The 16,280-nt window shown below is 46.0% G+C and overlaps 1 protein-coding gene across 1 annotated transcript in view; it reads left to right on the top strand.

The window, feature by feature from the left end:
- The window catches only part of timm50 (translocase of inner mitochondrial membrane 50 homolog (S. cerevisiae)), a 40,066-nt gene that overhangs the window by 17,133 nt on the left and 6,653 nt on the right, over positions 1–16,280 (top strand). The window contains exons 5-8 of the mRNA XM_061047258.1: positions 9,771–9,829; positions 11,277–11,396; positions 13,141–13,245; positions 15,844–15,942. Of these exons, the coding sequence (XP_060903241.1) occupies positions 9,771–9,829; positions 11,277–11,396; positions 13,141–13,245; positions 15,844–15,942 (383 nt within the window). The remainder of the gene's footprint in view (positions 1–9,770; positions 9,830–11,276; positions 11,397–13,140; positions 13,246–15,843; positions 15,943–16,280) is intronic.

Below are 16,280 nucleotides of genomic sequence, written 5' to 3'. Positions count from 1 at the left end.
GGAGTGATTTTATGGATGGCTCTTATGGGACGTGTCTGGCTACAGACTCCGTTTGCGTGCCAAGTAGCGGCATTTGACCGCGTGATGCAGAGGAGCGTCGGTTACCATGGCAACCTGGAAATGGGACGCCTACTCCTACGAGTACGAGCAGCTCCTTCTGCAAATATCAGGAGTTTTCTGCAACTGTGATAGCTCTAAGAATCCGCTTTTTTGGCTGGTTATGCTTACAAGGAATTTGACTTTGGTACCCGTTTCAATAAAATCTAAAATAGATTTAAGAAAGACATCAGTCCCAAAAACCCCCCGTATCGGTCGGGCTCTAATTCTGATAACATCTTGATATCTAATGTAATATCGGCTTTAATAAGGTTGAGTAAGGTTGCTACAGAAACGAGCCCAAAGGAACAAAAACTGTTCAAATATAAAGACGATGTTTCGATGTTCATGTTTGTTTTTCTGTCAAAAAAAAAGAGATGATTGAAATATTTCAATGATTTATTGATTTATTGATTGTGATGTCAAACAGACCACCGACCTGGAACATGAGTGAAGGTGTGTTCATGCTGCTCTAACATGAACACACACTCTCTCCCTCCCCAGAGGATAGTCACACACACACACACACACACACACACACACACGACAGAGGCCAGGCCACGCTGCCGTTTGTCACCCGGAGAGAAAACAAACGATTGACGGAGGAGAGGGGAGGAGGGGAGGAAGGGAGGAAGGGGTGTTGTTGTGAAGCAGATGCTGAGCCTAACCACAGCTTTTGTTTAGGACGGAGGCCCCTCCATCCTTCTCTCCATCTTTACCACATTCTTCATCCCTCGTTCCTCAGATTTCATCACTTCCTGTTTTTACTCACTTTACCTCCTCTCTACTCTCCTCTCTTCTTCCATCCTGTCTTTGTTTGTTTACCCCCCCTCATCTTCTCTTTTTACTCTCCTTTACCTTTGATCCCCATTTATCCTCACCTCTTCCTTCATCTCCTCCCCTCTTCCTTCATCTCCTCCCCTCTTCCTTCATCTCGTCCCCTCTTCCTTCATCTCCTCCCCTCTTCCTTCACCTCGTCCCCTCTTCCTTCATCTCCTCCCCTCTTCCTTCACCTCGTCCCCTCTTCCTTCATCTCGTCCCCTCTTCCTTCCCTCCTCCCCTCTTCCTTCACCTCATCCCCTCTTCCTTCATCTCATCCCCTCTTCCTTCACCTCGTCCCCTCTTCCTTCACCTCATCCCCTCTTCCTTCATCTCGTCCCCTCTTCCTTCATCTCGTCCCCTCTTCCTTCACCTCATCCCCTCTTCCTTCACCTCGTCCCCTCTTCCTTCACCTCGTCCCCTCTTCCTTCACCTCCTTCCCTCCTCCCCTCTTCCTTCACCTCGTCCCCTCTTCCTTCATCTCGTCCCCTCTTCCTTCACCTCGTCCCCTCTTCCTTCACCTCCTTCCCTCGTCCCCTCTTCCTTCACCTCATCCCCTCTTCCTTCATCTCGTCCCCTCTTCCTTCATCTCGTCCCTTCACCTCGTCCCCTCTTCCTTCAGCTCCTCCCCTCTTCCTTCATCTCGTCCCCTCTTCCTTCACCTCGTCCCCTCTTCCTTCACCTCGTCCCCTCTTCCTTCACCTCCTCCCCTCTTCCTTCACCTCATCCCCTCTTCCTTCACCTCATCCCCTCTTCCTTCATCTCATCCCCTCTTCCTTCACCTCGTCCCCTCTTCCTTCATCTCATCCCCTCTTCCTTCACCTCGTCCCCTCTTCCTTCACCTCATCCCCTCTTCCTTCATCTCGTCCCCTCTTCCTTCATCTCGTCCCCTCTTCCTTCATCTCGTCCCCTCTTCCTTCATCTCGTCCCCTCTTCCTTCATCTCGTCCCCTCTTCCTTCACCTCATCCCCTCTTCCTTCACCTCGTCCCCTCTTCCTTCACCTCGTCCCCTCTTCCTTCACCTCCTTCCCTCCTCCCCTCTTCCTTCACCTCGTCCCCTCTTCCTTCATCTCGTCCCCTCTTCCTTCACCTCGTCCCCTCTTCCTTCACCTCCTTCCCTCGTCCCCTCTTCCTTCACCTCATCCCCTCTTCCTTCATCTCGTCCCCTCTTCCTTCATCTCGTCCCTTCACCTCGTCCCCTCTTCCTTCAGCTCCTCCCCTCTTCCTTCATCTCGTCCCCTCTTCCTTCACCTCGTCCCCTCTTCCTTCACCTCGTCCCCTCTTCCTTCACCTCCTCCCCTCTTCCTTCACCTCATCCCCTCTTCCTTCACCTCATCCCCTCTTCCTTCATCTCATCCCCTCTTCCTTCACCTCGTCCCCTCTTCCTTCATCTCATCCCCTCTTCCTTCACCTCATCCCCTCTTCCTTCATCTCGTCCCCTCTTCCTTCATCTCGTCCCCTCTTCCTTCACCTCGTCCCCTCTTCCTTCACCTCGTCCCCTCTTCCTTCATCTCGTCCCCTCTTCCTTCACCTCGTCCCCTCTTCCTTCACCTCCTTCCCTCGTCCCCTCTTCCTTCACCTCATCCCCTCTTCCTTCATCTCGTCCCCTCTTCCTTCACCTCCTTCCCTCGTCCCCTCTTCCTTCATCTCGTCCCCTCTTCCTTCACCTCGTCCCCTCTTCCTTCACCTCGTCCCCTCTTCCTTCACCTCGTCCCCTCTTCCTTCATCTCGTCCCCTCTTCCTTCACCTCGTCCCCTGTTCCTTCAGCTCCTCCCCTCTTCCTTCACCTCGTCCCCTCTTCCTTCACCTCCTTCCCTCCTCCCCTCTTCCTTCACCTCATCCCCTCTTCCTTCATCTCGTCCCCTCTTCCTTCACCTCGTCCCCTCTTCCTTCACCTCCTTCCCTCGTCCCCTCTTCCTTCACCTCATCCCCTCGTCCCCTCTTCCTTCACCTCGTCCCCTCTTCCTTCACCTCGTCCCCTCTTCCTTCATCTCGTCCCCTCTTCCTTCATCTCGTCCCCTCTTCCTTCACCTCGTCCCCTGTTCCTTCATCTGGTCCCCTCTTCCTTCTCCTCCTCCCCTCTTCTTTCCCCTCCTCCCTTCTCCTCCCCCCTCTCCAAAAGTTCATAACAGTCCTTTTCTGTTTTTCCTTCCTCAACATCCTCTCCTCCTTTTCATCTTCTCCCTCATTATTTAAGTCAACCCCTCCCTCCCTCCCTCCTTCATTCTTTCTTCCTGGCTTTTGGCATCTTGTTTTCCTCCCCTTCCCCTCCTTCCTCCTCTTCCTCCCGCTGTTTACATCCACTTTTTGAATCCCTCTGTTTCACAGCTCATTACTGCGTTAAAAGGGGAAATTTATTGTTTCCCACCCAGTGACAGAAACACTTTCTAATTCATTCAGCTGTGTAAAACTTGTGAGGTCCTCCCAAAGACGCTGAAAGCCAACATTAAAGGAGGCGGCAGAGCTTTTTCTCTTGACCTGCGTCGCCCGCTTCGACTTGGAATAGAAACAGGACTTGACTGAAACAATTTCTCCTGTCCCGACTTGTTATCCCGGGTGATGTGAGACATCCCAGATGCCTCGGCGTTCGTCCTCTGGTACGACTCACTGCTGCACGGGTTAAAACATGCCGCTATTTCTGGAGTCCAAGTGCACTGGATCTGGTTGATATTACCCGTCATTAAACTGAAGCAGGCACAGAACTCGCTCTGCACAAGTTACCTGATGTGACTTAATGAACACACACACACACACACACACACACACACACACACACACACACACACACACACACACACACACACACACACACACACACACCCCCCAGGGTCACAAACCTCCTCTGGTGCTTGATTCATGTTATATTTTGACCACAGCTCAGATGTTTCATTTAGACCACAGGGGGACTGTTTGAAAAGGTGGAGGAGGGGGGTTATATGTCCGCTTTACGTGTCAGGGACAGATTCCTAGAAATACATTTTTGGTCAATGGAGTCTTTGAAGAGAAGGATGTGCTTCGGTTTCTCCTTGAAATAGAAGCAACTCGCTCTTTAACCAAAAGATGCATCTCTGCAGAGCTGCTGGCTCAGTCAGTCTACTCCAGAAGTTCCCAATCGTTTTGTTATTTAGACCTGAAGATATCTAAACAGAATAAGAACAACAGAATTCCCATTTAACATTCGGGTACTGTTATCTGGACTGCCCCAAAAGAGAGATGGCCTAAATCTGTTCCCTCGCAGCGTGATGCCCTCGGCCAGGATAAATGTAGCTTGATTGGCCCCGGGATCACCCTTGAATATCAGTTTCAGGGCATAGGGAAAGTTGTTTTCCTCCAAATCGGCCCACCCAGGCCGGTTTGGAGGAAAACACCAGCGGCCCTGATCCGACCGAGCGAGGCCTCTTCACACAAAGAGCCGACATTGACTATGAAAGGAAGACCGTTAGAGAGGAGCAGAAGATGAAAGGAGAGGAGAAGAAAAAGGAGGAGGTGGCCTCTCCTTCTTTACTAAGAGGAAACACACAAGACAGCAACACAGGATCAACAGGAATTCCAATTATTTAACAGACAAAAGCTGGAATTTGTGCAGTTTTGTGGAATTCAACTCTGGAACATTCCTCTGCCAACAGAAAGATTACATTAACAAACAAGTTCCATGAATTACGACTTCATTTTGATTGATCACAGTAATGAAACATCTGCAGAGCTTTATCGCTCAGTCATTCTCTACTTAACGTTCCTTCCAACGCCATAAATTGTACTGGACTCCTAATACTGGTACCAGAACAAAGTTGAGACCGTCCTCCAGAAATAAAAAGTCGTAAAACAATTTGTTTTCATCTCGCATGACATCCATGTTGGATTTTGTTTTTCTGCATTTGAAACATTTCCAAGTGTGCAGGGGTTTCTGGGTTCTTCCATCAGTAAACAAGTCTGCAGTCCATCAGGCCATGAATCTGTTCATCTGTCCATCCCTGCCTATCGGTCGTTTGTCCATCCATCTAGTTCATGAATCAGTTCAACCGACCGTTGTCCAACCGCTAAATTCATCCATATCTACTTGTAGGTCTGTCCATCAATCCGTCCATTTATCAATCAGTTCATCCTTCCAACTAGAGTGTTCATGCAACTTGTATCTCATCTTAAAAAACATTTTATTGTCCTGCAACTGGTTGTTATGCGTTGCTCCAGCTACATGCTAACCGCCATTTAATAACAGAAGAAGAAGAAAGCTTTAAATGGTAAATGGACTTGAGCTTTTTTTAAGCACTTTTCTCGTCTTCTGACTACTCAAAGCTCTTCTACACCACAGGTCACACCTACACATTCACACACTGATGGTAGAGGCTGCTGTGGAAAGAGTCCGTCAGTCGAGGAAGCAGCGGGTGAAATTTTGGGTTACGCATTTGCACAAGGACACATCGGACGTGTGGCTGCAGGAGCTGGGGATTGAACCCCCGACTTTCCAGACTGTAGAGATGCTATCTCTTAACTTATGGAAGATTTTTATTTAACTTGGCTTAAGTATGTTAGATTGTATCTCAAGTTAAAATAACCCTGATTGGACGCTACATCTGTTAGCCTGTTAATGGCAATTTTAATTATGTGTTAGCATCAAGCTAACAGACCAACGTGTACATCCCAGTCCATCTGCCAGAAAATTAGTCTTATTTCATTCAAATGATTGCCAGGGACTTTAGAAAGTGTTTCAGGGGCCTTTTACTTGAAATGCACATCCCTACTTCCAACCCCAATTTACGATTATCCTGTCGATGATTAGATTCAATATGACGAGGGGCTGAAACAGTCGAGTTAGTGAGAGTGACAGTAGCCTCTGAGTTTGCATTAATTGCTGACTTCCTGCCCTCAGCAGTGGAAGCTGACAGGTTGACAAATATTCCTCCTCCTCTCCATTCCCTTTCTGTCATACTCTGTTCATCCAGCCATCATCCACGCTGAGACATCAAACTCCACTCCCCCCATCCTCCCCCCCGTCAGCACCTCTCCTCCTCCCCCATCCCCGACAATTACCATAATAAAAGCCAGCCTTAATCTGCCCCTTCACACACACACACACACACACACACACACACACACACACACACACACACACACATCAGGGAAGACACATACTGACGAGGCTGACATCATGGGGAAATTCTTCACAAGCGCTTCTGGTTTTTCTCTTTACTGGGTGTGTTTGACTGGATTCCCAGGGGTGAGGTTACTTAACAGCCGACCTTATACACCCACATCACCTCAGTGTGTGTGTGTAGTTAAATTCATTCCTCAGAACACACACCTTCTGTTTCATTAGCAACCCGGATAGCTGCTGCTGCTTGTTTTTAAAACCAGCATCTGTGATTGATATCAAACCTCAAAATTAAACCCCAACGACTTGTATCAAAAACTTTGATTGTGTCTCGTCAAGTTTGCGTTTTCCGCCGCCGCACTCCTGATGTTCTGTTTCCTTATCCGTCCCTCCACTGAAGCACTTTAAAGTTTCTGTGGCTGTTGTTGCTTTCTGAGCCAACCGTCGAACGTTTTCCTCCTCGATGCTTCCCTCTAAAGTCTTTCCAAGTTTTAACACCAAAACAGCAGCTTGTGGATCGTTAAGCTACTTCCAACAACGCTGCTGTGCCCGCCCGAGGAAGTGGCTTGTTGTTCCTAATGATGTCAGGCCAAACACTTTATTAAAGGGGAATTCTGGTGTTTTTTGACACCGGGGGTACAACATGTTTTCGGGTCTAAATGTTCATTATAGACGGACATTATTTACAGATTTCTTCAGCTGGCTGCAATGTTAGCCAAGGGGGGAAAACACGTGCGATCAAAGAATGCCCATAAAAAAAGTTCTTATTTTGGACAATGACCGGCTCAGATCGTCTGACAACATGTTTCATTTAAAGTTTAATCCAAGCGGCAACCTCCGCTGTTGGAAAATGAAGCCGCTGCTGAAGTACGAAATTAAGTAATGTAAGATATCTACTGAGTGAAATGATAAAGTGACCTTACTCTATGATCAGACATTAAGGAAACATGCTGGCTTCTCTGACAACAATGCAGCCTTTAGAGCTCCTGAATAAAACAAGTCCAAAACTGTTAGGACTTGTGTTTTACAAAACACCCAGATATCCCTTTAACACGAGGCGGAGCTTTCTTGATTCATAATGAAGTAACATTTGGATCGTAAATGTTTGGAGACTCACTGTTGGAACAGTTTTTCTCTTCGTTCCCTCCCTGGTGTTCCAGAATCGACTTATTTTTAGATCGCTTTATCTCATAAACCGGACGGGATTGCTGATTCGTTCCCCACTAACAGCTCTGTGTGTGTCTCCTCGCCAGCAGCCTCTTTTTCTTTTTCCTCTTATTTCTGCATCATGAACTGTTTTCCAAATGTGTGTGTCTGTGTTAAAACAGAAGAGCCGCTTTGCATCAGCTGTTCCTTACAAACTTTTATGTTCAGCCCAACGTCCTCACAGAGTTGGTGTACGTTATTTGCTCGCCTTCATTTTGACCAAACACATTTATGGTTGATAAATGATATCGTCTACATCCTCCTTCTCTAACCTTTACTCCACCCCCAACCTTTGTTTACCTCCCCCACCTCCTATCACACACACACACACACACACACACACAGCGTCAGCGCGTCATCACAGCAGGACTGTGGCAGATGGCTTCTGTTTCCTGCTTGAGAACGCTGCTATGAACTCTGGGGTATTGAGTCCCCTGGGAGTAGAGCGTGCTAGCTTTAGCTTGTGTGTTTAAAGAGAGGGAGAGGCACGCGCTCGTGTGTGTGTGTCTTGCTTTTGTGCTCCTATTTGAAGCAATGAGCCTGCGGCCCCCTGGGAAAGTGAGTCTTTATTATTATTATTAATCATGAGCGTGTTGACAGCTGGAGGTGTTATTAGCAGGACGGGGCACGCTTGGTTTTTATCAGCGGCGTCATCACCAGCAGCGCGTGCGTCCGCCTCGTTGATCAGTTTTGGACGGCTGCAGGTCAAACCAGGTGATCACATCCATGATAACGCTGCGTCGTCGTCATCCTCCCGACCAATCAGAGCTCATCCAGACGAGCTCCAGTAGAAAAATGTCCGAGAGCTTCCCCAATGTTTGGTGCAGCTTCTTCTTCTTCTGTGGTTTTTGTTATAACGGTGCGTCCCATTCCATCTCCAGAAGTCGGAAATTCTCAGTCTGAAGGGACTTTGAAGATCTGCCTTTTGGACTGTGGGACATTATTTGTGACATTTTTCATTATTTCTTTCCGCCTAAAATCGAAACATCATTAATAAAAAAAGAGTTTTGGAGTTTTGAGTTTGAGCGCTGGAATAAATCAGATTAATGAGGGAATAATTATTTTAGCTCGTTTGCTGCTAAAATTAAAAGTGAAACGAGAAGTGAGGCGGATTATCTAAGAGACATGAACAGTGTTTGTGTTGAAATGACTTTTAATAACACGTCTTCATTTCTCTTGATTGAAAAGAACGCAGTCGGCCATAAAAAAAAAAAATGTGCGAGATGAATTAACGCTGAGCGTTTATTGTCAGGCGTCATGAAGATTGCGATCAGCTCATTCCCTCGGTCGTTCGTCTTGTGTGTACGTCGAGGTCCAGACACGCTCTGATACCATCATCTGTTAGAGATGGAGTCTCCTGAGGGAGTTGTAGTTTTTATGACCTATCAGGACTACAGCTGTGGACACTCGGAGTGTGTTGAACGGGATCTCACTTCAGGAGTCATTTATTCTTCTTTTGATCAAACAGATCAGATGAGAAAATGTGCGTACTTCAATACATATCACAACTGAGCATTTGTTAAGCCCCGCCTTCCTTGGTTACCGTTGCTAGGTAATAGTAAATCTCATGTCGTCGGGCTCCTTCCCATTGGAAGTACCTCAAAGTTTGATAGATTTTTATTTTTGTTTTAATTGATTAGGGGGAGGCTGTGGCTCAGTGGTAGAGTCGGTCGTCTCTCAATTGGAAGGTCAGGGGTTCGATCCCCAGCTCCTGCAGCAACATGTACGATCTGTCCTTTGGCAAGACACTTAACCACAAGTTAAGCTGAAGTCCATTTACCGCTTAGATTCTTTTCTGAACTCGTCCTCAGTGAAAGAAAAAGGACAGTGATACAGCAGGGTGTATGAGGAGAACTCTAAAATCATTTAAAGTATGACCTATGTCTGAAGCTAATGACGTCGGCTAACGTTAGCTGTGCTCCGTTGGCTGCTCGCCATCTCACCTCAGCTGACTGACCTCTGGACTCCCATCAGTCAACATTTCTGGATCCAGGGCTCTGAAACATCCTCTGAACGTCGCCTAGTGTTGTAGTACTGGAAATCAGTCTTTGTCTCAAGACCAATTTTTGAAGGACGCGGTCTTGTCTCGGTCTCAGACTGGATGGACTCTGGATTTTAAATCAAGACCACCACTGATCGGCTGTTTGTCCACATCATCACTGTGATTAGAAGGAAAACTCCTCTTTCTAAAAGATGATGGTTAAGAAGATTTATGGTCTTGGTCTTGACTCGGTCTCAAACCCAAAATATCTTGGTCTCGTCTTGGTCTCGGCTCACTCTCTTCTTGGTCTCAGTTTGTGTGGATTTGACTTCAACACTAATGCCAACAGGGCGCTGTCTGATTTCTGCTCGTCCTTGTTTCCCCCTTTGGTCCAAAACCTGGTTTAAAATTAAACTTGATCCATCTTTCTGTATGTTTCAGACACACTAAGGGTTTTTTTCTGCTTGCAGGACTTATGTTGACCAGGTCTCTCTCTCTCTCTCTCTCCCTCTCTCTCTCCCTCTCTCTCTCCCTCTCTCTCCCTCTCTCTCTCTCTTTCTCTCTCTCTCTCTCTCTCAGATCCTCCGGTCGTCCAACAGCTGAAGAGAACCTTCAAATACTTCCAGGACTACCGACAGGTGAGTGAAACCTCTTCACACGTCTGTATCCTCCTCAGAGCATCATTCTTCATGACACAAACATGTTTACATTTCACACTGTGGTTCTGATCATCTACATGATTTATACTCTTTTCAGGATAGCCGTGTCGTTCCTTTACACCGTTCAAGAGTGGAATCAGGATCACTCATGAGACGTGTTTACATTTATACTCCAACACGTAACACACAAACACAAGCTGGCGTGCTCACTGTGTCGGCTAATATTGGGTGATGCGAGGTGCGCTGTAGGAACCAGATGGGAAACTTGACTTGCTTTCTGGAAACCCGTTTGCACAGACATATCAGCTTGATCTGAACTTTCTGATCTGAATAGCCTTGTTTTATAATTCTGGGTTTTCCTCTGTATGTACATTTTCTAAGCGTTGTAATCTTGACCCGGGGACATCCCGTCTTCCTGGTGGGATTTTTGTGAGCGTTAATTTGAGCTGATTCTACATACTTTAAAAAAAAAAGGTAAATGTTCTGTCGGCGGGATTTCCCCTTTAAGCGACAGATTTTACTCCGACCGGCCGACTTCCTCTTCTGACTCTGGACGTGATAATGAGACGTGTAACCCTCATGCATCATTATGGACATTTTTGTCCATTTGGTCAAATGTCTCCTCTTCATCTGGTCATCATTTTGTCTGTTAGTGCATATGGAACACATTTTAGTGAGAAAGTCTCTTGACACATTTTGGAATGCACATTTTAATTTTATAATAGATCAATAGAACACTGAAACATGTTTACTCCCCTCTTAAGTCACTAAGGACAAAAATGTCCACTTCCAAAAAACTGATATAAAAATAGAACAGATTTATATTTTTTTCTACTTTTTTTCTGCATAAATCTCTTAAACAACTTCAGCCCTCCTCAAATATATCAAATATTCAATAATTTTTAGGAATTTAACCCTTTAAATGCCAGGTTGATTACTTGATGTCACTGTTGTTATTTATGAAAAAAAACACAAAAATTAGTTATTTTCCATTTAACAAATATTTGCTGGCTGGGGCATTTTTTAAAAATCAGTCTCTGATATGTCAAAGATTATCCAAAATATTGACTTTGATGCATTGTTAGTTTTTGTGAAGCATCAGATTTAAAATGTAGGGCGAAAATGTCCAATTTACAAAAACTCAAAACGATCAAATATTCAATCATTTTTAGGAATTTAACCCTTTAAATGCGATAATCGTGTAATCAAACTGGTATTTAACTGATTAAATTCCTGATAATTATTCAATATTTGGTAGTTTTGAGCAGGGCTGAAGTTGTTTAAGAGATTTATGCAGAAAAAAGTAGAAAAAAATATCAATCTGTTTTATTTCTGTAGCAGTTTTTTGTGACTTCAGAGGGTCGTAAATTAAACGGATGCCTGAGGGTTAAATGTTGCTCAAAGTGCGTCCCTGCTCTTCTTTCAGATGATCATCGAGCCGACGAGCCCCAAGCTGCTGCCCGACCCTCTGAAGGAGCCGTACTACCAGCCCCCCTACACGCTGGTGCTGGAGCTCACAGACGTGCTGCTGCACCCGGAGTGGTCGGTACGTCTCTTTAATATTTTTCAGGAGTGCAGATGTGAAAACAGCTGTTGAGTACACAAACACATGCTAACAGTTAGCGAACAACTCGCTCTCTGAATCTGGTCGTTTTACTTTCAGTCGTCATGTGTCTTCGGCTTTCCCAAAGCGACCTCCCGTCTTTCACAACACTTGCACTAAGTCGAGCAGATGACCTGACATGAGATTATTTGTCTGTTTGTAGCGTCTCCAGCTCGTCAAGAGGTCGTTTGTTCTGTTATTAATCATTAATGAAGTGAGCCAAAGTAAACTTTTGACAGTGTTTATTTAAACCAACAGACGTCGACTGTGTGTGTTTAGAGGCGGGTCATGCAGCCGTACAGAATCACTGCTCCTCCTCTCGTCCTCCTCTCGTCCTCCTCTCGTCCTCCTCTCGTGGCGCTCTGTTCTCCAGCGATCCTCTCCACAGCGAGCTTTAGAGACACACCTGCATCGTAAACAAACGAGCTAACCGTTAGAGAAAAGAGAGGGAGGTGAATCTGAGGGATTTTTATGGGACAGGTGGAGAGTCAGAGGTGTGTCCCACCACCTGTCTACCACACACACACACACACACACACACACACAGTCAGCCCACCTACCTGACAGATGTGCAGCAGCAGTAACTCGACACCTGCCGCCTGTTTATAAAAAGACAGAAGAGATGAGTACCTCCACCTGCTCCTTCACTTGAACAATGCTTCCTGACAGACACACACACACACACACACACACACACACACACACACACACAATCTTTTATGTGTCACTGCACAACTTCTAACACAAGTGAACCCACTCAGTTTACAGCAACATACACACACCAGCGCCTCTTTTCACCAGTAAACCACAAAACACAAACGCCCCCACACACACACACACACACACACACACACACACACACCTAGACAAACAGTAAGTGCTTCAACTGTCACCAACATTTCCGAGCTGTAATCGCAGCTGCAGATTATCTACACACCTGAGCATGAACAAAAGAAATCTCTTAACATCAGTCAGTCTGACTTCCCTTACTTCAGCCCCACACACACACACACACACACACACACACACACACACACACGCTCAGGTTTCAGATTCCCTCATGTTGTTGATGGTGAGTGTGTTTAACAGGAGCTGACATGAGTGAAAAAGGTCAGGACCTCTGAGCGTCTGAGCGTAACTAAACAACGGCTGTTTGCCTAAAGCAGTTACACACACACACACACTTTAACACACACACACACACACACACTTTAACACACACACACACACACACACACACACACACACACACACACAGAACTGTGAGCCACTATAACGTCATGTTTACTTTTTGTTTAAAGGTTATTTTTGGGCTTTTTATGCCTTTTATTTAGAGAGATAGGACAGTGGGTAGAGTCAGAAATCAGAGAGAGAGGAGCCACAGGTCGGAATTGAACCCGGACCACCCGCTAGGAGGACTACAACCTCCGTTCATGGGGTGTGTGCACTAACCACGAGGCTACCTCATCAGCTCAAAGTCGTGCATTTAAAGCAAACTGTGGTTTATTGTTTAGTACATAAATCTTGAGGAGAGCTGAACGAGTGACCAGCTGTTAACGATAAAAGCAGTCGACGCTCCTGGCTGAGACGGAGGGATACATGTGGTGAAAAGTCCCAGTGATGATGTTCTCAGTTATCATCACTTCCTCTGGTCCAGAACTAAGAGTTTGGACTTTTGTGTTTGCAGCTGTCGACAGGCTGGAGGTTTAAGAAACGTCCGGGCATCGATTATCTGTTCCAGCAGCTCGCCCCGCTCTACGAGATCGTCATCTTCACAGCAGAGACCGGCATGGTGAGAGACACACACACACACACACTAACACACACAGACACACACACACACACACACACACACACACACACACAGAGACACACACACACACACACTCACACACACACAGAGACACACACGCTCACACACACAGACACACACACACACACACACACACACACAGACACACAGACACACACACACACACACACACACACACACACACTAACACACACAGACACACACACACACACACACACACACACACACAGACACACACACACACACTCACACACACACACAGAGACACACACGCTCACACACACACACACACACACACACACAGAGACACACACACAGACACACACACACACACACACACACACACACACACACAGAGACACACACACACACACAGAGACACACACACAGACACACACACACACACACACACACACACACACAGAGACACACACACAGACACACACACACACACACACACACACACACACACACACACAGAGACACACACACACACACACACACACACACACACACTGAGTAAAGAAAAAAGCTTTCAGCTCCTCTGGAGGAGCCGAGGCAGACTGAACGACCATCTGGTGGAATTTAGGAGAAATGCACCAAACAAACAGTTAAGTTGATTTAAACTGAAGGAGATCATCAGACTGTCTGTACTGGGAGTCTGTTTTGTGTTCTTCAGACGACCGTAAACGAGTCGAAACACTTCACACACAAACAGAGCCAACGACTCAGTTAGCATCTCAAAGAAGAGAGAGCAGGCGGGCGAGCGACGACATGTAAACAGTTACCTCACTGTGTTACAAACACTGACTCTACAGAACCGGAGTCGCTCTGACCTCGACACACCGTCTCTTCTTTTTTTCTTCCCTCAACTGTTTAAAGGTTCTTGTTTAAATGTCACATATATTTTTATCCCTGCACGGGTTATGTACATTTCTTGTATAAGTCCATTTTTAATTGCACAGTTTATGTTTGATTCATCTAGAGGTATTCTTTAAATCTTTTCTTCAGGTTAATATATATGTATGGGGGGGGGGTGGGGTGTTGGTTTTGTGGTTAATTTGTAACAAATGTTTCATGTCATGTACATCTTTGTAACCTGCTACTGGATGCTTTGAATTTCCCTCGGGATCAATAAACTATCTATCTATCTATCTATAGGAGTCAAATCCAGCTTCTCTTTCTGTCGCCAAGAAGACTCAACACGACCAAGTATTTGTTTAATAATATGAACCGAACATTAACCTTCTATCTCTTCATGGCGCCCTGCAGAAAGCGTCCCTCGAGCATGATGAAGTCAGCTTGACACTTCTTTATGACGGCATAAAGAAGTGCCCAACCCCGGGCAGCTCTGCAGCTCCCACGACTTACAAAATGAAACTTTTTTACGACTTGATCTGCAGTTTTCTTCTTTATAAGTGTGCTTTCAATAAGTTACAAGATCAGAGTGAAGCTTCAACCTAAACAGACTCTGCAGCAGCTGGTTGCAGGAGTCAGTCAGACTGATCGCTGACTTGTTGCCGCGTTAGTGAAACCACTCTCCACGAGCGTCCTGAGGCCGCTCGCTGCTGTCGACACTCAACGACAGTAAAGCAACAACAACAACAACAACAAAAAATAAAATACAGATGTGATCACATCAGCATGACAGAGAAACCTTCACAGGGCTTATTTAGTGAAAACACAACTTAACTGACTGTGTGTGTGTGTGTGTGTGTGTGTGTGTGTGTGTGTGTGTGTGTGTGTGTGTGTGTGTGTGTGTGTGTGTGTGTGTGTGTGTGTGTGTGTGTGTGTGTGTGTGTGTGTGTGTGTGTGTGTGTGTGTGTGTGTGTGTGTGTGTGTGTGTGTGTGTGTGTGTGTGTGTGTGTGTGTGTGTGTGTGTCTGCCTGTCTCTGTGTGCCTGTGTGTGTGTCTGTCTCTGTGTGTGTGTGTGTGTCTCTGTGTGTGTGTGTGTGTGTGTCTGTGTGTGTGTGTGTGTGTGTGTGTCTCTGTGTCTCTCTGTGTGTGTGTGTGTGTGTGTGTGTGTGTGTGCCTGTGTGTGTGTGTGTGTGTGTGTGTGTGTGTGTGTGTGTGTGTGTGTGTGTGTGTGTGTGTCCACTGGCTCCGCTCCGCTGTGCTGCTTCTCCCGGCAGTCTGGACCTCTCTGCAGCTCGACGCATCGATTTACCACAGAAAAGATTGAGCGCGACAGGAAGTCAGACACCTAAACAAATGAAAACATCCTGTTTATTTTCAGAATAAAACACTCTGTTTTGACGGTTGGGAACAATGACTTTAAGTGTGTTTGTTGTTGACTTTCTAAAGTTTTTGGAAGCTTTGATACCACACATATCTGACTTATCTGACTGCTGTCGAGCTTCTGGGCGCGCACGCTCATGCAGCGATCAGGCGGTTATTTCAACATTCAAAACAGTCTGACATCTGAAAATCTTCAGTGAGCTGTGACGTTGGCGTTCTGAGGATCACTTCCTGTGAAGTTAATGATGATTGGTCCGTTAGTTTAACTTCATATCTTAAAGGTGTTTAAACTGGTCGACAGCTGAAGACGAGCTGAATGTGTTTGTTGTTCTTTTCCAGACGGCGTATCCTCTGATCGACAGCATCGACCCTCAGGGTTTCGTCATGTATCGACTCTTCAGGGACGCCACGCACTACATGGACGGGCATCATGTGAAGGTACGTCGTCTGTTTGTGATTGTGTTCAAAGATCAAATCCTCCAGTGTAACTGAGCTCCTGATGATGAACCGGTACGTGCTCACACCTTTACCTGATACCTGAGTCTTAAACCCTTTTCATGAAACACACACACACACACACACACACACACACACACACTCTTTTATGTATTGTTATTATGTGTCACTGTGCAACTTTAATCAGAATCAGAATCTGGGTTTATTGCCAAGTACATTTAACATACAGTGAATTTGTCTTGGTGTATTGGTGCTAAACAATTAACAAGGAAATAAAGCAGAACTAGCAACAACTGAAATAATACAGAAGAAGAAGATAT

The sequence above is a fragment of the Labrus mixtus genome, chromosome 9, assembly GCF_963584025.1.
Source record: "Labrus mixtus chromosome 9, fLabMix1.1, whole genome shotgun sequence".
In the NCBI taxonomy this organism is placed as follows: domain Eukaryota; kingdom Metazoa; phylum Chordata; class Actinopteri; order Labriformes; family Labridae; genus Labrus; species Labrus mixtus.
The sequence above is the reverse complement of the archived record's forward strand: the minus strand, read 5'-3'. Positions and strand labels throughout refer to the sequence as shown.